Here is a 26,499-nt window from a genome sequence, read left to right as displayed (position 1 = left end):
ACAAACCCAATCAGGGGCATAGAAAGGGAGTGGATTGACAATTCTCAGGGGGAAGAGGGTGTGTGTGTGGGGGGAGGGGGGTGCAGGAAGAGACTGGACAAAAATCGTACACCTTATGGATGAGAACAGTGAAGGGGTAAGGGCAGGGGATGGGGTGGGAACCAGGTGGAGGGGAGCTATGGGGGAAAAAAAGAGGAACTGTAATAATCTGAACAATAAAGATTTATTTAAAAAATAATAAATAAAAGAAAAAGAAAAAAGATTCGTACTTTAAAAAAAATAAAATAAGTTGGTGTTTTGTTAGGTATCTTTAACAAATCAGCAACTATTGGTCTAAAAGCTTTCATAGATGCTATTTCTTGTCAGAAAAGGGGAATCTCAGTTCTTGGAACTTTAGGGGAGCCGTTGAGCCTTGGAGGTTAATGACTAGGAGCTCCAGCTTTAAGAAGTAGTTCCTTGATTGATATACACTGGGTCTGTGTAAGTCCTAAGCAGCTAGACCAGGGGTCCTCAAACTATGGGGCCCGCCGAAAACATTTATCCGGCCATCGGGTGTTTTTGCCGCCGCTGCCTGTTGCTTAGCAGCTGGAGCCCCGCAGTGCACATGTGTGGAATGTGCGCTGCACTTTCCGACTCCCCTCCTTCTCTCTGTCTCTCAACTCCTCCTCTCAGTCTCGGGTGTGATCGGTAGAGTCACGAGCTTGCCTGTGCAGAGCCTGCTGCTGCCTGAGGACCAAGGTAAGAACAAGTTAGGATTTATTTTTTTTTTGACGTTAGGAGGTCTATTTTTTTTTTTTTTTTTTTTTTTTGCAGTTAGTAGGGCCTTTTTTTTGAAGTTTTGTTTTTTTACTTCAAAATAAGATGTGCAGTGTGCATAGGAATTTGTTCATAGTTTTTTTTAAACTATAGTCCGGCCCTCCAACAGTCTGAGGGACAGTGAACTGGCCCCCTGTTTAAAAAGTTTGAGGACCCCTCAGCTAGACCATATATGCGTGAGAAGAAGCACTTATTTAGGAGGATCTTTAATATGTTGTGCATATGACTTATTTAATGTTATTTCTACAAAGTGGATTTTTTGTTATTAATTAAAAATTCATTGGATACTTACAAAGTGTGTAGATTCAGATTGAATTTGTATACTTCTTCCATGCCTATCTGCATATAATATAATTCAGATAGCATTTTTTTTGAAAGATAGGATGTTCTGTTATAGCCTGTTAGTATAAATGGTCTGAGTTTTTGCAGTGATTGTTTAGAACTGAAAAATAATGTAATAGCTTCTACCTCGTTCAAGTGTTCCACTAGTCACTTTAATTATACTTACTGCACCTCTTCAAGGTAGATGATCTGACCCTTGTTTTATAGAGGCAGAGATCAGTGCTCAGGGGGTATAAGTAACTTGCTTACCTTTACCCCTTAATCAAGCCAGGACTCAAACCCCACTCTGTCTGTCTATTCTAAAGCCTTAATTCTTTCTGCTATGATATAGTAAATGTTTGAAAAGCTGTGAAAAGATTAACTGTCGAGGATTTTAAAATCTCCTTGGGGACAGGAACTATGTGTTTTCATAACCTGACCTAGTTTCTGGTAAAGGAACTCAATAAATAATATTTGTTGAGTGAATGAGACAGTTAAAAAAAAAGTTCTACTTAAAAGCCTAAGATTTTGCCTCAAAGAGATAATTTTATATATTATATAAATGATATAAAGAGACCTGAAAGCCCATTGAATGATTTGTAATTTAGAATTATTTAAACATTAAAAGGTCAAATGTATTGAGGAGAGTTAGATCTTATGTGAAATAGAAAATAAGGTATTTTGAAATCTGTTTTCAGATTAGGTAATTATGTCTTAGATTAATGCTGCCTGACTCTTTTATTCTTTGTAACATTTAAACATGTCTCAGTTTTCTTGGGATTCTATGCCCCGGATGAATCTATGAGGTAAATGGAACAGAGAGACCCTTACCAGCAAAATGAAGACCCAGTTTATTCCCTACATCTCCAGATTCCATAACTCTAGGTAACTTGCTCATTGACTTACATCCTTAGTATCTAGCACATAGTAGGCATTTAGTAAGTAAGACTCATAGGAAGAAAGGAAGCATAAGACATGGAGGACAAGAAGGAAAAGTCATTGACCTGGCGTGATACTCCTTTAGGAGGAAAAGAAAGTTAATCAACTGGGAAGAGAAGACCACAGAATATATTAGTGAACGTATAGTTTCTTTAGGAAAGAATCTACTTTCAGAACTTCACAGAAAATCTTGTTTCCCCTAGGACCAATCAGGCACCAAGTATGTTATTGGGCACTAATGTGTCCCTAACAAATTTTGTGGAAAAAATCTGTTTTTGAATAATCTCTAAACTTTATGATAGAAAAAAATGTGACTCACTAAACAGTGCTTTTATTCTAAAATTATTGGAACCCTTGCCTTTGGAAAATGGAGAGCCATATAGTAAAATACTACTGAAAAGCAATTCCTGATCTCTTCCCAACACTAATGAATTAGAGGGCCTGAAATAGGCTAGAGCCAGAGATAGCCCCCCCAGCAGCCCATTTCCTCAGGAGCCTGAGTGGTGTTTGCTGAGAGTCGTTGCTGTTGGGACACAAAGTCAGAAAAGCGTCTGGAAGTTTTCATATTTAATGCTGTTATGGGCAAGAGAACTCTGGCTTAGAGTTTGAATTTAGTATACTACTAGTAAGAGGATTAAGAACTGGAATAGCAAATAAGTATAGGTACTTTCCATATAGTTCCTCTAACTGTGTTACATAATGAAGTTCTTTTCTTAAGAATCAAGGTAAGTAGTTACATGGTTTCAATTCATTTGAACTCCTGAGATAGACCACCCGGAAGGCTAAACTGTCCCTGCAAATCAAACGGTAAACCCCAAATCATCATTAGTCAAGCTAGAGGAAGTCTATTAACTATGAACTCTTACAAGTACGTGATAAAAGTTAATTGATGTTATTACTGGTTTCATATCTTGCCCAACTCAAAATGTGGAAAGGTGAGTGGCTCCTAGGTGTATGTTAAATTCTTATTTTGCTCTTAAAAATGTGAAGGACCACTATGGATAACATATTCTTTCCTTAGTTCTCTAAAGCCCCAAACCTTTAAAGGAGATTAAAGGTTGAATTACTGCTACATATTGTGAAAGGAAAACCCTAAGCATTAGTAGTCTTACCTAGACCTCCTGAAATAGGTAGAGTGACCCAGCTTCTCTAGTCTGGCACGAATCCCACTAACCTTATTCTAGCGGCCTCAATTAACACCTTAGTTTGGGAATCTAAGTTTTAAGAGAAACTCAGCAGCCCTTTTATTCCTCAGGCAGCCTAGTTACTAAATCTCATTCATAAACAGAAAGGTATAAATAAGGTCATTTTCAGTCAAGAACTATAACCATTTTAAATTCTCAGTGTTTTTCAAATTTATGATTTAATATTAGATAATTCTGAAACTATTTGGTCTTTTTTTCCCTTTTCTTTTGGTAAGATAGTGAAGTTTTTAGATGTTCTAGTTTGTATTGTCTCAGGGGAAACAAGGATTGGGTGCGCTGTTACAATGCCATCTGCTGGTAACATTATCTGTAGTCAAACTGCAGCTTTATTGAGCCTCAATATTGTTCAGAAATTCTAGGAAGCACTTAGGGGAGAGAGAGGAAATTTGGAAGGAGTCTTTTGCACAAGTACTTCCTGTAGCAATATTTACTGGTAACATGTCACTTTAAAAAGGTTTAATAATAATGCATTTCTTAGTACTAATTTTTATTTATAGGAGTTTAGAATAGTGAATATTCCGGTCACTTTTTATTCAAATTTAAGATCTTGATAATGGTAAAACAAAGTTATAAATTTTTCAGGGTTATGGGGGGGAAAGTTCCTCCATATATTGTGATTTTCATTTGTACACAAATTAGGGAAATGACATTGCTGTCAGGGTTTTTAAAAAAAATCCTTGCCTTGTCTGATATGGCTCAGTTGGTTGAGCGTCAGGAGTCTCGGGCACTGAAGGGTCACTGATCTGACTCCCAGTCAGGGCACATACCAGGTTGCAGGTTCCATCCCCATCAGGGTGCATGCGCAGAAATTGATATTTCTCTCTCACATAGATGTTTCTCTCTCTCTTCCTCTCCCTTCTTCTCTCTAAAATCAATTAAAATTATTTTTAAAAAAACAATTGAGGAAAGATTCATCATCAGCATTTTTTAAAAAGTCCTTTTAAAAAAAGAGAGATTGTGTTTGTGTACTATTTTGAGTAGGGATAGATTTTCAGTGGTATTTGAACATTTAATAGAAACACCTGGTTAATAAGAAAGACATGTTGAATATAATAAACTAGTTGCAATCTGTGACTAAAAACATGTTTGAAGTAAAATTGAACCTCTTTTAGACATAAGCAAAGTTATTATTTCCTCCCATAGTACATCTGTTTAGGGCTGGCTGACTAATCCTTTAAGAAGTTGCTGAACTTCCTCCAAGTGCTGAAAACGTAATTCTGTTTTAAAAATAGCTATGTGTAATTTTATCTTCATATGTGTATTTTAAATGTTTAACAAAAAGGTAATTATTTTTGTAAACTAATGATTTCTTAGACCCAAACTCCAACTGAGGCCTTTTATATATATCTCCTGGGAAAAATAGTCCATAAGAGTACAAAGTTTGTGGGAAGAGGCTTTGGTTTTCATTTTAATTTTTTTAAATTTCAATATAGTGTTACTAGTGTTTGTATCTCAGACATGTGAAATAGGAAACTTCCTTTTCTGAACTATAACAATAGTTGTTGATACAGTAGAATCATAGTGGCAGAGTCCCATCCATAGTGTCCTATTAGGTAGAGTCCTACCATGAAACTCATTAGCTTGTCTGAGGAATCTTGTACTAATTACTTCACTAAACCAGCTCACGAAAATGAAATGAATTATGCTGAAAATACATTTCAATGTGAAATGAACATTATAAGTGATCTTACTAGTAAAGCTTCTAATTAATTTCTATGTTGTTTAAATTCTTTAATTTCTTTGAACCCAAATGTTAAACACAACATTCAGACACAATTTATTGTAAGTGCTGATGACAAAAGGAAAAAGAACAGCCCGGGGAGTGGTTCTCTTGATAGACTTTCTTTTTCTTTGCTGTGCTGGATTTCTTCACTTGGTGCCCGCACTTTCCCATAGCAGAGTAGTTAAGTGCAAGTTTCTCAAGCCAGACTGGCTTCTTCCACCATCCCTAGCTTGGGCAAGTTACTCCTTTGTGCCTTCATTTCTTCGTCTGTGAAATAAATAATATCTGTGTTTCAGGTCTGTGGTGAAGGTTAAGCGAGGAAATAACTTAGAGATCACTGAGAACACAGTCAAGCATACAGTAGGCACCCCAAACCAAAAACGCCTGCTGTTCTCACACTTCTCCCTTCCCCCTTTCCTCTGTTTCTGCTGTCGCTCCCCTCAACCTCCATGCTGCCAACTCATGTGTTTCTCTTTATGATTAGACAACCAATATTAATACCTTTCCACTATGGCTTAATCAAATTTTACCCTATTTTAGTCATTTCTTAATATAAGAGTTGCTTTTCCCACATGGTTTTTAAAGAATACTTTCAACTTCTGTGTTTTGATTAGGTTCACAGATTTTTTGAATTTTCTTCCCATGATAGTTTCCATGAAATGAATTCTATTAGTTATGTTTAAAATGAATGAGAAAAGAATACCTATTTAGTTAATGTGGTGAAACGAAATGATTTGTAATGGTCGAATACCTGTCATCAAGGTATGTCTTCTAGCACTAATTCTGGCTTTGGTAGTGTGTAGGCCAGAACCACTTAACTATAACCATGGCACTTATGGATGACCCTGTTACAGCTATTAATTTATATTACAATATTGGTGTGTCTTGTATTAGGAGTGTATGCTATGTATCAATGTCAGCAAATATCACTTACAAATTCTTGCTTATGACCTGTCTCTAAGATGTCTTTAAACACTTCCTTATGCCATTAATAGAAGACATGAGACAAAAGGTGTGACAGGCAGCTTTTTGATCGAGTGAACCTTTTGGTTAAAAATCAATGGATATGTGAACTTTCTTATTGATATCATATCTTTACTAGTAAAATTTTTTCCAGTTTACTTTACTGAGCTGATTGTTCTTTTCATGTGAATCTAATGAAGATGTATTTCCTCACTTAATGTATATTCTTGTTTCCTTTCTGTATTATATATAATATATTAAGGTGCTAGTCCTTGCATGAAAGTTTACTTGTAGTTAAAAAAAAATAATTTAGTGGAAAGTATAGTGTCTTTCTTTGTTTTACTTGCTTGGTCATGAGTTCTGTGGTTCTGTAGCTCTTAAAACAAGCACCAGCAGTCTCTAAGAAGCAGTATTTTGCTTGTCTTATCATATATTTATATCTTGTATGCTGAGATATTTTTTTGAGAGCGAAATGTTTATATTTCTTGAAATATACATGATTCTTCAGACTGGAATCTAATGAAATAGGACACCCATTTGAAAACCAAAGAGTTTAGGCTACAACAGAGGATAAAAGTGATCAAATGATTAGCCAGAGGCTAATAGAAATTCTGGGAAGAATGACAGATTGTATATTAGAAAGAAATATGATCTCATATTCATTGAAGCTTTTTACAGCTAAAGATCTAAAAGAAATAATAGAAAATTACTGAAATAGATGAATGTCTGAAACTTTAGAAATCCATGGAGTGTTGGATTAATCCAACCAAGAAAGACTGATGGGCAGATAATAAATTACATTGTGTAGGAAGTCTGCATTCCTTGTTTTCAAGGTTGTTTTTTTTTTTTTCCTGGCAAGATATATTTAAGTAGCTCTAGGCCAGTTTCAGAAAATTCCGTTCATGATTTTTATTATCACACCATATGTGTATGATTCTTTGGAATAGATATAGTATTATAAACAGAGACTTCAGATCCTTGAGTGGAAAAAATTAAACCTTCCTTCTGTACCAGATTAATAGCAAGTGTTTCCTTATGAGAGTGTAAGCAATATAGAACACCTTTTCTTGTACAATCCCATAAGTAAAGGAGAGTTTGAAGAAATATACTGTACTGCTGCCTGGAAAAAGCTGTACTTCAAGAGCTGTCCTTCTGCCGGAGAAAACAAATGGTCGTAAACTGGAAAAGGTGTATATGTACATTTTCATTACAAAGAAGTGGGTACTTACTTAACTGTTCCAAATTTTACTTTGCCATAGGTACATGTTATTTTACTTAAAAAATTGAGTGTATATTTGTGTGTATAATTATTGCCTATTTCATATAAATTTATACACAAAGTAGTATAGAGTCTTTTTTTCTCTCTCCAGGTTTAAGTGATCACACAGCATTATAATAATTATTCAGGCCGAAACCGGTTTAGCTCAGTGGATAGAGCGTCAGCCTGCGGACTGAGGGGTCCCAGGTTCGATTCCGGTCAAGGGCAAATAATTATTCAGGAGTTCAGCTACTTTTAAATATGTTGATTGAGAAATATATATTCTTCTTCTTAAACTATTTGAACCTTTTAATCAATTTCCCCCCAGATTTTTGCCATGAAGGCCTGGCATTTATTTGTGTTCTTAGTTTTTGTAGGTTTAGGGAGAAAGTGAAGTGTTTCCTGAAATATCTATATTATAAAAGGCCAGAGGCCTTAATGCTGTAATGACCAAATGACCAGTCATCAGGAGGTGCATGGAGCATCTCTCCGGCCCTCCCTCCACGCTGTCCCCCGCATACCCCTCCCCCTGGGTGCCAGCAGCGTCGGCAGAGCATTGTGGGGCCCTGGCAGTGTCCATGGAGCTTCGCGGGGCACCAGCAGCATCTGCAGAGTCGCGGGGCAGCGGACATGGCCCTGATGGCAGGCTAGGCCTAGGGGACCCTACACATGCACAATTTAATCGTGCACTGGGCCTTTAGTATATAAATAATAAAATTAATGTACACTCTTTATTCTTCATGGAAATACTCTTGTTGGCTCTTTTTTCTTCCTTTCTTTTCTTTTCTTTTTTTTTTTTTTTTTATTTCTTTTGTTGATTTTTTACAGAGAGGAATTTTTTTTCTTTTTTTTTTTTTTTTTTTTTTAATGAGCAAGTGGAAGGGCGGGAGGGAGGAAGAGAAAGAGAGAGAAACATCAATGTGAGGGGGAAACATCGATTGGTTGACCCCCGCACTCACCCAACCAGGGCAGGGAACCTGCAATCCAGGTACATGCCCTTGACCTGGAATCAAACCCATGGCCCTGCAGTGCGTGGACTGACACTTCAACCACTGAGGCACACTGGTCAGGGCTCTTTCTCAATATATACTTAACCTATGGGGGAAAGAGAGTATTTCTCTGTGAAACTGTAATTTTGACTCCAGATCACCTGGGTTTCTATGTACTTAAGCATTTAAGCTTAATTATTTGCCTTGAACTTGAAATGTAAGCAAAGGATACTTAATGAATTTACAATTATTCTTCTCTACAGAGTTATTTATCTGCATTCCCAGTATATAGATCTCTCTCTCCATATATATGTGTGTGTGTGTGTGTCTGTGTGTGTATCTTTGAGGACAGTGCAGTATAAGTTAATCTTCTACATAGCCCTAAATAGATACCTGTGTTTCTGGATACATTCTTCTTTAAGTGATAGAATCTTAAAGATGATAGAATTCTAACAGGAATTCTTTTTGTTCTTTTTGCAGCTATGTCATCTTATCTTTTAATTATTAAGACAGAGCTACCTGCAGCTATTTCAGAATTTTTGTCTGGAGACTATAGTGGGTAAGAAAAAATACTTCACATGTGTCCACTTATTTACTAGTTCAATAAGTATTTATTAAGCTAGTGGGAAGTAAAACAAATATAGTCTCTGCCCACAAGACACTTACAGATTAGGCAGGGGCAGAGCAGTCATGGAGGAGAAAACGCTCAGCAGACGTTCATTGGTGATCCATTATGTATGAAGCACTGAGCCACGAGCCCTTTGAAAGGCCAGATGTAACCCTTACAGTCTGTGAGGGTGGGATAGGGCAGGACAGGTTTGAGCTAGATCTTAGAGAAGGGTAAAGGAGAAATTTCTGGGGATATGCAAGATTGTGATGGGGGAATGGAGAAAAAGACTAAAAGTACTGAGAGTAAAGGCCAGCAAAGAATGGAGTGGATAAAACCGCTGTCAGTTTTCAGCCAGCTATCATGATAAAGATAAATCATATTGATAAAGTTACAGCCATACTTATGTGAGATTCCTATTATAAAGCATGATTTAAAAAATTATTTTCAAAGATTGTTTTTTAACAGTGTTATAAACAGTACTAAACCACATCACACCCCCTTTTCTCCTTATTTTAAAAACACTGTGCTCTAAAGACTGTTGACTCATTTCTTTTTGTAGGGGAAAAACAAATTAATTATACTTTTCCTTTCACTACATAGAACAAGGAATTTTGAGAAAAATAAACTTAAAAAGACAGAATACATTGTTTTGTCATCAAGTTATTTTACATAATTTATAAACAACAACAACAACAACCTGTCAGACTTTTAGATTTAAGTATTTGGTTGTTTTGCTCTAATATTTGAACTTGATCTGAATTAAAGAGCAAGTTTTCAAAATGTAGTTTTTAGCTTTTACAACTTGGCTTATATGAAAGAATTCTTAGATAACTGTAAATACATATTTATAAGGAAAGTATGTATTCTTTATTTTTTCATCAAATTTATTGGGGTGACATTGGTTAATAAAAAGTATGGTATATTTTACATCTAACTAAGAACTGTCAAGAAAATGTGGTTGAAAAAAGTTCTTAATGATGTTTCATTATCAGAAATATTATGCCTTAATATAGTACTTTATTAGTTCACAAGGTTTCCTCATTCATTATCACATTTGATGCTCACCAGTACCTTTTTTTATCTACAGCTTTATACAGTTACTTGTAATTTTTATGATCTTACTTTGATAAATAATTCCCATAATAAATAGCTATGTGGAAATCACTTTTGTACTTGCAGTAAAAATATTGCAGACAACTTTTATTACTCAAAAGTACTATGTGATAAATATCTTTTATAATTCAGGGCTAAGAACTCTAGGCAATATGAGGTAAAATGAAGAATGTTAAACCAAGAATAAGGAGGTGTGTGTCCTACCCATTTCATATTCAGAAGCCTCAGGAAATTAACTTCTTTTCACCATAAAAGACTTAGGTTTCTTCATTTGCTATAATACTGTCAGTACTATATTGCCTTCTTAAAAAAGTTGTTGGGAAAATCAAATAAAATATTGTACGTATATGTGCTTTTGTAAGTTGATAGCATAGAGTAAATATGCAGAATTAGAAGAAAAGGAATTTCAATAGTGACTATATTAAAGATGATTTTTTTCTTATTTGCTCTGCTTGCCAGGAAGGTCAGAGTCAAATTTGAATGTTAATCCTGATAGTTGTCATACATGTGTTTTCTTTCTTTTCCTTGGTCCTGAATTGGGTCACTTCTATACACATTTTAAAAAATGTTTTTTATTGATTTCAGAGAGAGAGAGAGAGAGAGAGAGAGAGAGAGAGAGAGAGAGAGAGAGAAATATCAACGATGAGAGAGAATCATTGATTGGCTGCCTTCTATATGCCTCCTACTGGGAATTGAGCCTGCAACCCGGGTGTGTGCCCTGACTGGGAATCAAACTGTGACCTCCTGGTTTATAGGTTGAAGCTCAACCACTGAACCACACCAGCCGGGTATATTCACAGTTTTTTATTGTTATATGTGTTTGTGCAAAGAGGAAGAATAAAAATACGTATAAAATTAAGGTAGTATATTACAGAACTGATATTAAAACGTAGGTCTTCTTTCTCTAAAAGTGGTACTTTTACCATAGCTTCAGTTTAAATCAGTTGCCATTTAATTTTTTTTTTCTGGCTTGTTTAAAAAAATAAAAATTGACTCCCATCTCACTTATATTAATAGAAAATTGATAAAAATGTTACTTTTACATGTCAGACATGAACTTTTAAAATTATATACTTCAAAATACTGTGTCCAATTTTCATAATCTCTGTTATGATGTTTTAAAATTGCATATTTAACAGCTTTAATGTTTAAAATCTAATATATATTTGCTTATTTTGGATTTCAAATTTTTGAAAAAATTAATACAACTAATTATATTGGTTAGCATGCAGATAAATCATTAGTTTTTAAAGCTTAAAGCTGTAAGTAATTAAGAAACAAATGATATGGTAACTTACTTAACTATCTAGGGTAGTTTATTTCTGGATAGAGTTACATAGCACTATTTCTTCTATGAGATCAATATGATATTGACATGCTTTTATTTTAGAGTTTGACTTACAGTGACTTGCAGTTAAGATCTTTTAAGTGAGCTTATTTTCTGGGTTGTCTGTGAGATGTGATGTACCTTTGTGAAACATAAACCTTTACAAAGATGTTATTAAAAAGAAACTTTATGTTCATAATATTCCATTTTCAAAAATTACTTTTAGAAGTCAGAAGCTATAATACTTATACCAAACTATTATGAGACACCTATATTTTTCATAGAATAGTTTCTATTTTAAAAATCTATGTCTGTTAAAATGTGGAAGCTCTCTGTTAACATTTAATGATCTTGTCAGGGAATATGATTGACACAATTAAGTTGTCTTGCATTTGAGTTACAAAATTGATATGGGATGTGAGTCAGATCCTAATTCAGAACATATGATACTCTTGTTCCATTCCATTCGAGAATGAAATTAAAGCAACTTATAAATAAATCTGGTTTTCATTAAAATATGGGGGAAAAAAGTCTGCATGCCAAAGCATTTGAAATATAGTTTAGGATTTATACTCTATATTTCATAGTTGGAACATTTTTATCATACAGGATTAAATCCACAGATCAAACAAGTTTTCCAGGAGGTATAAAACTTTTTACTCTAATTCTGTTAGCTTAAAGAGAAAGTATATTTATATATCACAGTAGGAAAACAGGAGTTCTGTTAGATAATTCTTTGTTCTCCCTCTCAGATTTAAGATTAGGGTAAATCTAAAATCTTGATTTATAAAATGTACTTATTTAATGTGTGCTTTTTGAGATTTCTTTTTACTGGTTTGTATTTTATAAGTTTAAACACTTCTGTTCTTTGGCAATATTCCTTGGAAAGAAAATTCAGTTGACTGACATGCATGTGAAATGTAAACTAACTTTACTGAGCATTACTGTATTGCCTGTATTGTCAGCATTATGAATATAACTTAATAAGGGTAAGAAATAATTAATAACCAGCAGCCAAGCAGGGATAGAGAAATTAATATTTTGAATACAGTTTTTTACATTAGGAATTTGAAGCCAATCTGGTAAAGAGGTGAATAAAGAAGCACAATGTTGAGAAAAATGAAGCAATATCTGAAAAATACAATAAACTCAAAGTGACTCCTCAAGAGTAGGGAGTATTTCCATTACTCTATCCCTAAGATCAGCATTGTCTGTTTGCTGATTCTAATGACGTATGAGATGAAGTTGTTGAGCCAGGTGATCTGTGAGGTGCTGTGACTGATTCTGAGTTACTGCTGGGAGGGGTGAAGTTATCTCAGACCTCAGTTCAATCCTATGGGCAGTCATGTGGCTTCTCTGATGAGTGAAATTGTGATTTGAAATAGTATAACATCATACAGTATAATATAATGGTATAAATTATAAAGTTCAGGATTCCGAAGTGCTCCTTTAGGCAACAGATCAGAGTCTGGTCCTGAGGATTAAGGTGCTCCCTTCGCTGCTCTACCCTCCTGAGGGCAGGGACTGCAGGACTAACCGCAGGATCGGCCTTGGTGCTGCTCTGGCCTCTCCTCCCGGCGCTGCCACTGTCTGGGTCTGACTGAGTCCCAGAGGAAGGAGATTTCAGGCCCAGAGCCCTGGGCTCTTTGCCAGCTTAAGAGTTCAGTTGCCAGGTGTTCTTCAGTGAGGGATATTTTGAAGTTTCCACTCTGATACTACCTATTTAAGAGTGGCGAGAAGATGAACGTGCCAAGTATCATTTGTATTGTTAATATGTGTCCTCTCTTAGGACCTCCTGCATACCAGGAATTGAGGGGCATGTGAATGAAAATGCAGAGAGCACAGCTTCAAGCCATTAGATCTAGAAATACGTGTACATAGGCTTTAGTTTCTGGCACTTGCATTTTCTAAAGACATGAATTAGGGTGGAGAAGGGAAAGTTATGTTCACAGTGCTAGTTATTTTTTATTGATTTCAGAGAGGCAGGGAGAGGGGGAGAGATAGAAACATCAATGATGAGAGGGAATCATCGATTGGCTGCTTCCTGCACACCTCCCCCTTCGTCCCCCCAACCCCCACACACACTGGGGATCAAGCCTGAAACCCAGGCATGTGCCCTGGTCAGGAATCAAACTGAACCCACTGGTTCATAGGTCATCAACCACTGAGCCACACTGGCCAGGCTTCACAGTGCTATTTCTGCTATTGCTCCTTTTCCAGTCCTGTTAAAGAGGAAGTTGTCAGTACCCAATAGTATCCATTAAAGATACATAGAGAGGACTTCCTCATAAATCAGGGTGTAAAAAGAGACACAGTGAATGAATCATGAAGTCCATGTTAGAAGCTAGGGGTTGAAACCATGCAGAGGAACACCTTTTCTCCTATTTTCTTTCATTCATTCATTCATTCTTAATTGAGATAAATTGACATATAACATTGTGTAAGTTTAAAGTATACAGGGTGTTGATTTGATACAATTATATATTGCAAGTAGAGGCTTGGTGCATGCATTTGTGCATGGGTGGAGTCCCTCTGGGTGGCCTGGAGGGATCAGGCTGAAACCCTCAGTCCAACGCTTCCTGCAGCTCCTACAAGCCTGAAAGCTCATCCTGGCCCCACTGTGCCTGCCGCAGGCTCGTGCCCAATCAGTCCCGATTGTGAGATGCTCACGCTGCAGCAGCAGCGCTCACCAGCCATGAGTCTTGCATCTGGCACCCTCTCAAGGGTAGTGGCCTGTGGGATCAGGCTGAAACCGGCCCTCTAACATCCCCCGAAGGGTCCTGGATTGCGAGAGGGTGCAGGTCAGGTTGAGGGACCCCACCGGCGCACGATCAGGCCAGGGAGGGACCATCGGAGGGCTCCAGGGCATGTCTGGCCCATTTCACTCAGTTCGGATCGGCTGGACCCCAGTAGCACGCTAACCTACTGGTCAGAGCATCTGCCCCCTGCTGGTCAGTGCATGTCATAGCGACAGGTCGACCAATTGACTCTCTGCCCCCTGGTGGTCAGTGCACATCATAGCGAGAAATAACAGTCTCAATCCCTATTTGACTTTGATAAATCAAAGGAGCATGTTGTAATCCTGAGAGATTATTTAAGACTAGAAGCCTGGTGCACAAAATTCGTGCATGGCGGGGGGGATTGTCCCTCAGCCCAGCCTGCACCCTCTCCAATATGAGACCCCTCGGGGCATGTCCGACTGCCGGTTTAGGCCCAATCCCACAGGTTGCCCCCAGCTGCCCTCCCCTGCCAGCCTGGTAGCCCCTAATTGCTTTCCCCTGCTGGCATGATCACCCCTAACTGCCTCTGCCTCGGCCCCTGCCACCATGGCTTTGTCCAGAAGGATGTCTGGATGGATGTCCGGTCTATTTAGCATATTACCCTTTTATTAGTATAGATATGATTACCACAGTGGTGTTATTTAATGCCTCCATCATGTCACATCATTATCATTGTGTTTTGTGGTGAGAACATTTAAGAGTTAGCCTCTTAGCAACTTTCAAGTACATAATGCAGTACTGTTAACTGTAATCACAGTGTTGTGCATTAGACCCCCAGAACTTACTCATCTCTAACTGCAAGTTTGTACCCTTTGACCAACATCTTGGTTCCCTTAACCCCCAGCCTCTAGGAATCACCATTCTTCTCTGTTTCTATGAGTTTAGGATGTTTTAGATTCCACATATAAGTGATATACAATATTTGTCTGTTTCTTTCTTATTCATCTTAGTATAATGCCCCTAAGGTCCATCCATGTTGTCACAAATAATAGGTTTCCTTCTTTCTCCTGGCTCAATAATATTTCATTATATATATCACATCTTCTTTATCCATCATCCATTGACAGACACTTAGGCTGTTTCCATATCTTGGCTATTGTGAATAATGCTGCAATAAACATGGGAGTGCAGATATCTTTTCATTTCCTTTGGATATATGCCCAGAAGTGGGATTGCTGGGTCATATGGTAGTTCAATTTTTAGTTTTTTGAGGAACTTCCATATTATTTTCCATAGTGGCTGAACCAACTTAAAATCCCAACAGTACACGAGGGTCCCTTTTCTCCACATCCTGGCCAACACTTATCTCTTGTCTTTTTGGTGATTCCTATTCTGATAGGTGTGAAGTGTTGTCTTATTGTGTGTTGATTCTTATTTCCCTGGTGATTAGTGATGTTGAACACCTTTTCATGTACCCATTGGCTATTGGTATGTCTTCTTAGGAAAGATGTTCATTTTTTTCTGCCCATTTTTAAATCAGATTATTTTTTATTTATTTTTTATAATTGAATTATATGAGTTTTTTTATATATTTTGGATATTAATTCCTTGTCAGATATATGGTTTGCAAATATTTTCTCCCATTCTGTAGATTGCTCTTAATTTTGTTGTTTCTTTTGCTATATAGGTTTTTAGTTCAATGTAGTCCTACTTAATTTTGCTTTTGTTGCTTGTGCTTCTGGTGTCATATCCAAAAAATTGTTGCTAAGACATCAAGGAGCTTTCCCTCTATGTTTTCTTCTAGAAGTTTTATGGTTTCAGATCTTACATTTAAGTCATTAATCTATTTTGAATTAATTTTTGTGAGTGGGAATTGAACTCTGACCTCCTGATTCATAGGTCGATGTTCAACCATTGAGCAGCCACATCGGCCGGGCTCCTAAATTGTCTTTTTAAAAAGCTGCTTAATATCCCATTGAGTATGCTGTTATCGATATTTTTCTATTGTTGGATATATAGGATTTCCCCCAGCTATTTAATACTATAATGATGTATTCATAGCTTCATGCACATAGAATTCTTTATATTTAAGATTATTTTTGAGACTAAATTACCACATTTGCTTTGTTCTTGCTACATATTATCAATGTTTTTCCAGGAGATGGAGCTAGATTGACAAAGTCACTGGCAACATATGAAGGGCCAATTATGCTACATCTTCAGATTTTATGTTTAAAATAATTTTAGTGCCCAGCCAGGTGGCTCAGTGGTAGAGCATTCATCTGTGAACCTGGAGGTCACAGTTCGATTCCTGGCCAGACCACATGCCTGGGTTGTGGGTTTAATCCCAGTGTGGGGCGTGCAGGAGACAGCCAATTTTCTCTCATTGTTGTTTCTCTCTCTCTCTTCCTCCCTGAAATCAATAAAAATACATTTAAAAATAAATAAAAAATAAATTTACTAGTTTAATTTCAACAGCCTCATTATTTCTTTAATTGCATTGGATTTTTCTTCATGTGTATTTACTAGGTATACTTCTTTCATAAGTTGTTTGTTGTTTACATACTAAAGTCTCTAGTATTAAAGTCTTGGGAAATTTGTTCTAACTTTTTAAAACTTTTATAAGATATTTTATATTGAAAAATTAAAAGAACGTATATGCAAACAAGGAGAAAATAAAATTGCTCATATTGTTACCACACAGAAATATCTACTTTTTGTATTTTGAGTATATCCTTCTGATTTTTAAAAAATGTGCATCCACTTTTTAAAATAATTAAATATACCATCCCACTTTTTAACCTACCTTTTCTAATTCAACATTCTAATGACTTGTGAAAATTTTAATACTTTTTTTCTGATAATCCATGTACTTTCCTGAAAGTTTGAAAACTATAAACTACAAAGAAGAAAAATTACCCATTATTCTACCGCCTAGAGATAATGTCTATTGATTTATTGCAATTCCTTTCCATTTTTAATGAATCTGTATTCTTCCACAAAATTATAATCATGCTGTAAATATTTATTATGTTTACTGAATATTCATTATTATATCTATGAAGTGATCTTTTATGAGTATCCCATAGTTCCATAATTTATTTTTAAATTGTCATGGTATTAGGTTTTTTTTTCCAATATTTATTATTATTTTCACCAGTTTTGTACACTCATTACTCCTCACCAACATTGCCTATCTTATTTTTTAAAATTATTTGCTAATTTGGTACTTGAAATGGCATCTCATTATTTTGATACATTTCTTAAATGTAAATTCATTAATAATAATATTAGGGTCCCACAAGAACATATCTAAACAAAAGGAAGTAGGCTTTTTGTAAGTGTGTGTGTGTGTGTGTGTGTACGTGTACACAAACACTGGAGTCCTGCGCCTAAAATAGAACTATTTTTTTTCTAATAGGTCTTGGTATCTTGATGAACAAACACTACTAATAATCATTTGTGTTGTCATTGTGTTTCCTCTTGCTCTTCTTCCTAAAATAGGTAAGTCTTTGTTGAAGAGAACATTATTTGTTTAAAATAAAGTAAAAAGAAAGAAAGAAAATAATATTAAGGGGCTTTGGAAGTTCGCAGTACACAGTTTTAGCAGAAGGGTGGTGGTTGTGCATAGTTTTGAACTTGGACTTATTTTAGGTTGTTCAGCCTTCAGCCCTGTCTAGTTAACCTATTACTTGGTTTGCAGTAGTATTTTGTCTGCCCCACTAAAATAAAATCTTTACAGTGGAACATTAAAGGGCAGCCTTTCCTTACAGTGTACCATTAGTGGTAAGCCAGTTCCAATTCTGCCGTACAGAGCTACATAAATGATCTGTGACAGATAGTTGGAATGTTGTTATTCTCAGTCCTAAGCCCCAGATACCAAGCACTGTAATAGAAAACATGCCCAAGATGTATAGCTTTAGCTGTACATTAGGATCATTTTCCTTATAAATTGTTTTTTATTTTTACTGTTATTTTACAGGCTTTCTTGGCTACACAAGTAGTTTATCATTTTTCTTTATGGTGTTCTTTGCTCTTGTGGTAAGTTTAAAATAATAGTGTATTGCTTATCTCCTCACTAAAACTGAACTCATTGTCTTAATGCCTTTTTTTCTTTTAACTCTGTTTTGGGGAGGTATCCCATTTTATTTCAGTGTGTTATTCAAAGCACTTTTGTTTCACAAAATTATTTCCTTCATTTTATCTATTTTAAAAAGGCATGGCTGGACCAGCATTTCAAGTTCAGTATCACTTGTGGTTAATTAGAAAGGAGAGCACACCGTTCTGTTAAAACCTTAGATGGAGTGTAATTCTTTGTGTAGGTTGTATAATCACTTTATTTCTGTACAACAGTGTGTGTGGGGGGGTGGGGGTGGGGGGGAGTATTCAATTATGAGAATCAGGCTGGTTCTAATCTGTAAAATAGTTTGATACCAGTTATCTTAATTATGAAACTTTGTTCCATTAATGACACAAGAGCTTCTGGGGCTTAACTGTTGAGATCTAGTAAGAACTGGGGTGTCTGAATTGTATCTGGTCTGGTTTATTCCGCATAGTTAGGTTCTCATAAAAATACTCCTGCAAAGAAATATTTTTTTCACCTGTGTAATACGTTTTTTTTTCTTAAATTTAAAAATTAGGAAAAATATCAGATGGTAAACTTACTATTTATAAAATAATCTTTTTAAAAGATACATGCTTAAATGACTTGATTAAACTTTTAAAATCATAAGCTTCATTAAACTCGCCCTTACTAATGAGAAATGAATAAAAAAAAATGCCACCCAAAAGAGCAAGATAATACATCAGTCGTTAAATCATATTGCATAGCCAGATTTCCGTGCGGTCAAACAATCTAAGATGCATTTAACTTAGTCTAAACTGATCTTCTGGGACACAAAGATAAAACAACTTCAGATTATTTTAAAGAGTGGAAGTGACGCTGGTTTCTGTGTACAGAAACAATTATACTTTAATGAATACTTTTAAAACGAAAAATACTTAACAGTGTTTACATTTAATCATTTGTTGAATTATCAAAATTGTCTTCCCCCCTCAAAGTGTATGACTTATATCTTACAAGTAAGTGAATTGAACATACACTTTCTTTTAGACTTTTTCTTTCAGTTATAGTGAGATATAATTGCATACAGCACTGTATAAATTTAAGATGCTCAGCATAATGTCTTGACTTACATATATTGTAAGATGATTACCACAATAAGTTTAGTTAGCATCCATGAACACACACTTTTTAGACCCCACAATGAAGAGGGAAACAATAAATATTCTCATCATAATTTGATTGTTGAGAAGCATCTACGTTGTTAGGAGTAGCCTGTGTATGCAAATAAACATATGGATATTAAGAGAGAATTAACATAGATAACAATGAATTTTCCCTCACAGATGATTGGCGTCCCAAACTTTGCATCGGTAGGATTCGTTTGATTTTTCTAGCCAGTAGTTTGAAGCAGGTGAAATGTATTCATATGATATGTCTGTTGTACATAGTTTTCACAGTACTCATTTGTCATTGCAGATACTCTTTAATTTGATGCAGGTTTCTAGTGTAGCAGTCATATGGAAAAATACCCTTATTCTGCATTTACTGTACTGCTTTATAAACCATCTGCTCAGATTTTTCCTTGTGAGCACAATTACAATTTGGTCTACAATGGGATGATGAAGACACTGTATTTTTTAAGAAATACCCTTTTTAATTGGCATATTTATTTTAGAGTCTCTAAGTATTAGGTTTTGGATACATAGTGGTTAGGGAAAAGGCACATGTATATAATTCCCCCCAAATTTTTAAAAATGCCAATTTTTCATTAATTGTTTTTGTCTGTATGTGTTTGCAAATCTGTATACCATTTATATTACACTAAAAAAATCAAGAAAACACTTATCCTCTTAAATTACACTCTACAAAAAAGCAGATCAAAACCTATAATTTTATCTGTTGTCCCACATCCATATTTTTCATAAAAATTTTAACAAAATTTTGCTCCCTCTGAAATACCTAAAAATTTTAAAAATATTTATTTTAGCAGTGGCTTAGAATGACAGTAACCAGATGGATTACCTTTTTTGGTCCATTTTAGAACACAAATGTATTTCCAGTCTTTCTAAAAGTTCTGTCTGGAGTACAGATTAGTATTCTAAGAAATATTTTAATAAGTGGTAAATCAAAATAGTGAACTATTTGAAAGGATTTTAGTCAGATGCTTTCCTTCTGCTGAGCACTGTGTTAGGCATGTGGGAGTTTAACCTGGACACAGCTCTAAGGGTCAGTCAATTATGTAGATGAGATAAGATAAATTTATTAGAAAACAAGTAGATAGAGAACAATATAGGCAATACATAAGGATTGATTTATTTGCTTCAGAGTAAGAATTGCAAGAGTTAAAGTTCACTGAGAGCTAGAGTATAGAAGGATGTGGGAGGAAATAAGTGAGCTGAGCACTGAAAGAGGGGGAAGACTGGGAGAAGAGTGAAAGGGGCCTTCTGTGCAATGGAAAGTATTTTAAATACTTGGTCATCTTTCCCCTGCCTTTTTAACTCCTGGGATTATCTCCTGACCATGTTCTGTCTTCGCTGAGCAAGGACTGCCTGTCACTCTTGGCTGTTGGGTATTTCCCCATCCCTGCCCTTCCTTCTGGTGTGTAGGACATCACTTCTAACAACCCCAGCCCACTGCGCAGGCCTGGGGTTGGGATGGATCTCTGCAGAGGTATTAGCTCTAGTAACTAATTTTATGTTAATGTAAAATCAGGTTGCTAATGATATTTTCTAACTAATGAAAAAATAATGATTATATTGCATTTTGGAACATTGCTTTCAATATTTTGAATTGCAAGCCTCGTGATAACAGCTGAGAAAGTAAATGAGGTAGCTCACACATCAACTTATTGCAGTACTGGTACACAACAAATGCACCATAATGGTTGTTGTTGCCACCACCACCACTGGAGCAGGGCTAAAGAGACTAGCTAGCTTCTACCCTACCCATCCTTACCCTTTTAAACATACCAAGAAAAAGATGGTGAGATTGTTGCTTTTGATTTTTTTCTTCTCTCTTGGTAAGTTGACCATTCATTTTTATTACATATGGAAAACATATCTGGAAATGTCAAAGCAATTTTCCTAGTTTACCCTTATAATTCTCCCCCTCCCACCCCCTTGGGGAGGGTTTTAATTAAGAGTCATTCTTTAGTTTACTCATTAACTTAATCCTAAAGGTATATGTTTTCCTTAGATTCGTTTTATCACTATATAAAATCTTGGTTGAATTAGTTTAAATCCAAAGCTAGATAAATACCAAATAGGAATAGGAATAGGAGCAGTATTTACTTATTGGTCTCCTGCAAAGGACAAACGCTCCCTTTATTCTCCCTTGCCCCTTTGTATGCTGGGTTTCAGCCTAGAGCAAATATTTACAGAGTAATTATGTGCCCTGAAACAAGGGCAACAATGGCAATGTTGACACAACCACAACCTTAGGTCTAGGAACAGGATGGCCACAATTAAGAGTAAAATCCTGAGGGGGAAAAAAGAAAGAAAGAAAGAAAAGTAAAATTATGAAACATTTTTATGGATTATTTCTGGAAATTAGCATCCCTCTGGATTTTTTATTTTTATTTTTTAAATTTAAATTTTAACAGCTGGAATTCCCTAGCTCTGTGCTTTTATTCTTAGCCAGTTTTTTTCCACATTCGCTGAAAGTAATATAAGTTTGAAAAAAGCAAGGAGGGATAGTACTTATATATCAGAAATCTCCAAGTTCACCCTTTGCATAAATTCTCTATTCACTTCTGCCTGTGGCCATTTCTAAAACAGCTGTTACTATTTCTCCATCTGCCACTGATGCCAGGTCCACAAATAACCGTATTCTTGTACCATTGTCACTAAAAACATTGTGTTCCCATTTTAAGTTGCGCTTTTTTTAAATGCCTTGATGCTATTGGAGTTTTGAAAGTTTACTTGAGAGTACTCTGAGTCTTTAATGAGGGAGATCCCCACTACACGGATAGGCAGCTCCCAACCTCACCCTCATCATAGGTGGCCCCACCCTAAGGGAAAATTATACTATCCAAGAATCTTCTGTTGGCTAGGATATGGTTTGGCATGGTGTTAGATTAATTGAAATAATGCTGACCTATTTGAAATAATTTCTTTTCATGAATTTTAGAAGAAATAATCTGATTGTTGATTCTACTTATTCTTACAGATAGTCATTAAAAAATGGTCCATCCCTTGTCCTCTGACATTAAATTGTATAGAGCAGTACTTCCAGGTAATATTTTATATTTTCTTTTTAGTTTCTTTCTTTTTATTTTAAGCTAAAAAGAAAAAATCAGGCTAATATCTTTTTTTCCCTAATGGAAAAGTAATGACTAGTTTGCATTTTGGAACTTTATTTTGAAATGTTTTTATTTGAAAGCCTAGTTATAATAAATTCATCATATTTGTTGATGCTTTCTGACTTTTAATGACTGTTGGTTTCTCTTTTTCCCCTCAATCCTCTTAAACAGATTTCAAATGCTACAGATGATTGTAAACCAAAGCTCTTTCATTTCTCCAAAGAGGTGTGTAAGTTATTAACAGATACTTTGGTTGATTTTTCACATTTCAAGTTTTAAGAGATTTGTGTAGCAGGGTCTCTTAGGTCTTTGTACCTGTAACTAATTAATTTTCATGAAAGTGCTAAGTATAGGGTTGCCTACCAGAAGAATAATATTATTTAACACAGGGTGGCCTATTATGAAACAGCCACCTTTTTTTGGCATGCCTTTAAATGGAGCCTGTTTTAAATGGGCAACTGCCTAAAAGAACAGATTTACTAAAAGTCTGGTCTGGCCAATAAGGTCCTCTGTGGATACAGACTTCCTGTTGCCCTCTGGACTTGTAAAGCTAAATAGCCAATTACATAAAAAACTCCTCCCTCGTGAGTAAAACCTTGGTCTGCAGCTAAACAGCCTCATCATTGGACCAGCAATTGAACACTGCCAGTAGGTCTTCTGGCAGACATTCCACAGTTGAAATTTATGATGCCTTCAGTGGAGACTGGAAAACCAGGTCCCCTTGCTTTCTCTGAGAGCCTCCGATACTGACAATGCCTGCAAGAGCCCTTGGCACCTACAGGGGAGACGGGTGATCTCTAGCATTCTGGAAGAGCTTAGTCTTCCCTGTGGCTATAAGTTGTTTTTTAATCTACACTTTTAGATTCTCCTGAAATTCAGGTTCCAGATGCTAGAAACCCCCCACTCATGTACAACTCTGTCAGTGTACTATTTCAGTGCAGTAACTCCTCCATGCAGAACTTTCCCTTTTATCCGCAATTTTTACACGAGAAATGTCTCTCTGGCCCCCCAAGGGAGGTTACCACATCTTATGTGGTAAAGGCCCCTGTGTGCCTTAAAGATCTAGGTCGGGTAATTGACAAGCCAGGAAATTGAGCAATATATGAAAGAGAATTTGTGAATTAAAGTCTCATTCCCCTAATCCAGTCTCAGGAAACACTACAGCTTTCCTTCCTCTCAATTCCCTTCAAATATTTGAGGAGGCATTATGTCCCAAGATAGGTCTTCAGTCATCTGGAACTTCTTTTGCTGAAGAGCCTGAAGTTAGTAAGGGGAAAATTATTTTAAAGTAGAGAAAAGAAAGTAAATCATCACCATCATTTTGTAGAGACAGTATTTTCATTTAGCTGGTAACTTTTGTTTGCTTTGTAATGACCTGTGGCTCTTAAATATTCTGATATTTTTAAAGTTATATTTGTGTATTCCAGTGGATCTCCAAAAATTTTCCTGTCTAGAATAAATCATGTTCATTCCCATTGAAAGAGAACATAGGCAAAGATGCTGAGGTGTGATTAATATTTGCAATATTCCCTTAGATTAAATTGGTGATATTACCTTGGATTGAGTTGGTAAAAGCAGGTTCAAAAGCATTAATGATTATTTCTGCTTACAGAAGAAAGTTGTATTTAAATTTTCTAATGCATACATTAGAATTAAGATTATTTCTAAATGTTATTATTTTGAATCTTACCTAAATATTACTTATTTCACATAAGTTATTTTTATCTTACCCAAATGATACACGAGCAACAGCAGTTGTAGTAAAAGTAACATGATATAGAAGCCAGCCAAGAAATATCTGGCTAGTACAAGCATTCCATCTACCAGAGAAAAGATTTGCTGATGACCATAATTGTGTCTCTCTTAAAACAAAACAAAACAAAAAAACACAATCTTATTTTATAGAGACAATTTATGAAAAATGAAGTGAATGTAACCAAATTGATTTTTTTTTTTAGAACTAAGCTTATTGTCAAATGAAGTAGTGGTTTCGACAGAGTAGCATTTAGTAATTTTGTCCTTTTTTTCTTTTCAGAGTGCTTATGCGATACCAACCATGGCTTTTTCATTTCTCTGCCATACCTCAGTATTGCCCATATACTGTGAACTTCACAGGTACCATAGGATCCTGGATTCTTTTAAATGTATTAAATATGATCTTTTACTTCTAGGCCTTTCAGGTTGAATGACATTCTCCTTTATGAATTCTTTCTTCCCATCACGGGATTCTAAGTGTTAGTTTAAAACAAAATGAAACAACCGAGAGTTAGTTTTGTCCAAATTGAGAATGTTTCCTGGAAGCATAATCTTTGTGTGGTAATTTTAAATCAGGAATTCTAGTGTATAATCACTAATGAATTAGGTCTTAAATTAAGGAACCCTTTTGTCTAGCTTGGGAGAGTGTTTCTATAGATATAAATCATTTCACTGATTCTACTTTTGCCATTTTTGTCTTTTAGCCCTTCAAAGAAAAGAATGCAGAATGTAACCAATACCGCAATTGCTTTAAGTTTCCTCATTTATTTTATATCGGCACTCTTTGGGTACCTCACTTTTTATGGTAAGTATATCATTTAATTGTAGGTGAAAAAATAGATTGTCCTCTCGTTCAGCGGTTGCCAACCGGTGGTCCATGGACCACTGGTGGTCCATGAGGTCCAAAAGGTTAGTGACCGCTGCTCTAGTTGATCTCACACTTGAATGTGAACTTTGTTTCTGCCTTTCATTAGTAAGCTAATTTATTCAGGGTACCAGAATTCACTGTAGTACTGTGTGGCTTTATGGGCCCTAAAGAATTGATTTTCTTTCTCTTATAAAGAATCAGGTTCAGGGTTAATAACTTTATATGAAAATTTTCTTAAACACTGAATAAAACCTTGGGATTAATGTCTTTCTTCAAGAAAAATTGTACAATAATGATTTATTTAAAAAATATTTTAGAATCTTATTTTCGATACATGAGACTAGTTCAGCAGTTTGGGAGAATCAGCTATTTTAACTGCAGAAGAACAAATTGAGAAGGGAAAGGGTTTTACACTGAACTATAGTTGTATGCTTACATGTCAGATATTTCTGCCTTCAGCCTCAAGTCATATGACTCAGGACATTCATAATTTTTAAAAGGATTCTTTTAAATTCATAAATTAAATACTTCTTGTATTTATTTTTGAAAAATTGCCTGCTTGGTATGTGTTTTTTTCTCTTCTGATGAGAACCTCAAGAAAAAGTAAAACTTAAAAGTCTAGAATAAAATCTTAAAATCTGTAAGCTCTCTAATTTGCAAACATGCTTCTTGTTTAATTTGCGAACAAACACATTATAACAAATTATACTTAGTTTGTCAGACACTTCAGTACACTTCTCAGTTTATGAATGCTTTTGTAACAACTCTCCAAGTAAATGACTGTTATTACTTTGGTGATAGTTAGCTGTTATGACTGATTTCACAGTTGATAGCCTTGTGTGCGTGCTTCAGGTTTTAGCCATCCATGATGACTTGTAATGGGCCTTTGCTTCTCTCTCAGAGTTTGTCCACATCTGACAAGATTTTGGAGAACATTTACTTGCATAGCTACCTTTCCTAAGCCTGGTGGAAAGAGTATGGATTTCTAAATCCAACAAATATTATCTAAATGACTATTCTGCTCTAACTAGCTACGTGACCTTGAGCAGGGTACTTCATCTTACAGTATCTTATCTCCTTATCCTGTGGTCGGCAAACTGGGGCTCGAGAGCCACATGCGGCTCTTTGGCCCCTTGAGTGTGGCTCTTCCTAAGCCTTAGGAGTACCCTAATTAAGTTAATAACAGTGTAACTACCTATATAGTTTAAGTTTAAAACATTTGGCTCTCAAAAAGAAATTTCAATCGTTGTACTGTTGATATTTGGCTCTGTTGACTAATGAGTTTGCTGACCACGGTCCTAAGGAATTGCAGCAATTTCTCGGCACTGATTGTGTATATACAGAGAGAAGTAGGAATGGAAAATTATTACCAGTTACCAAGGACGATGCTCCTGTTGGCCAAGAGCAAATGAAGGTCGTGAAAGATTACATCTGAGAATCTGGAGCCATCATGGACACAGCAAGGCTGGGAGTTCCAGCTGCCAGTTGTTTACTGTGTCTCTTTCTGCCTAACCCCCCTGGCTGGC

The 26,499-nt window shown here is 35.8% G+C and overlaps 1 protein-coding gene across 2 annotated transcripts in view; it reads left to right on the top strand.

Annotated features, from left to right (window-relative positions):
• SLC38A6 (solute carrier family 38 member 6) overlaps window positions 1–26,499 on the top strand; it is a 61,226-nt gene that overhangs the window by 27,699 nt on the left and 7,028 nt on the right. For both annotated transcript variants that reach the window (XM_015566470.1, XM_006767646.2), the window contains exons 6-12: window positions 8,695–8,773; window positions 17,406–17,488; window positions 17,967–18,025; window positions 22,218–22,283; window positions 22,522–22,575; window positions 24,386–24,465; window positions 24,810–24,910. In XM_015566470.1, coding sequence (XP_015421956.1) covers window positions 8,695–8,773; window positions 17,406–17,488; window positions 17,967–18,025; window positions 22,218–22,283; window positions 22,522–22,575; window positions 24,386–24,465; window positions 24,810–24,910 — 522 coding nt within the window. The remainder of the gene's footprint in view (window positions 1–8,694; window positions 8,774–17,405; window positions 17,489–17,966; window positions 18,026–22,217; window positions 22,284–22,521; window positions 22,576–24,385; window positions 24,466–24,809; window positions 24,911–26,499) is intronic.

The sequence above is a fragment of the Myotis davidii genome, unplaced genomic scaffold (assembly GCF_000327345.1).
Source record: "Myotis davidii unplaced genomic scaffold, ASM32734v1 scaffold281, whole genome shotgun sequence".
Classification (NCBI taxonomy): domain Eukaryota; kingdom Metazoa; phylum Chordata; class Mammalia; order Chiroptera; family Vespertilionidae; genus Myotis; species Myotis davidii.
Note: the sequence above shows the minus strand (reverse complement) of the source record. Positions and strands in the feature narration are given on the sequence as shown.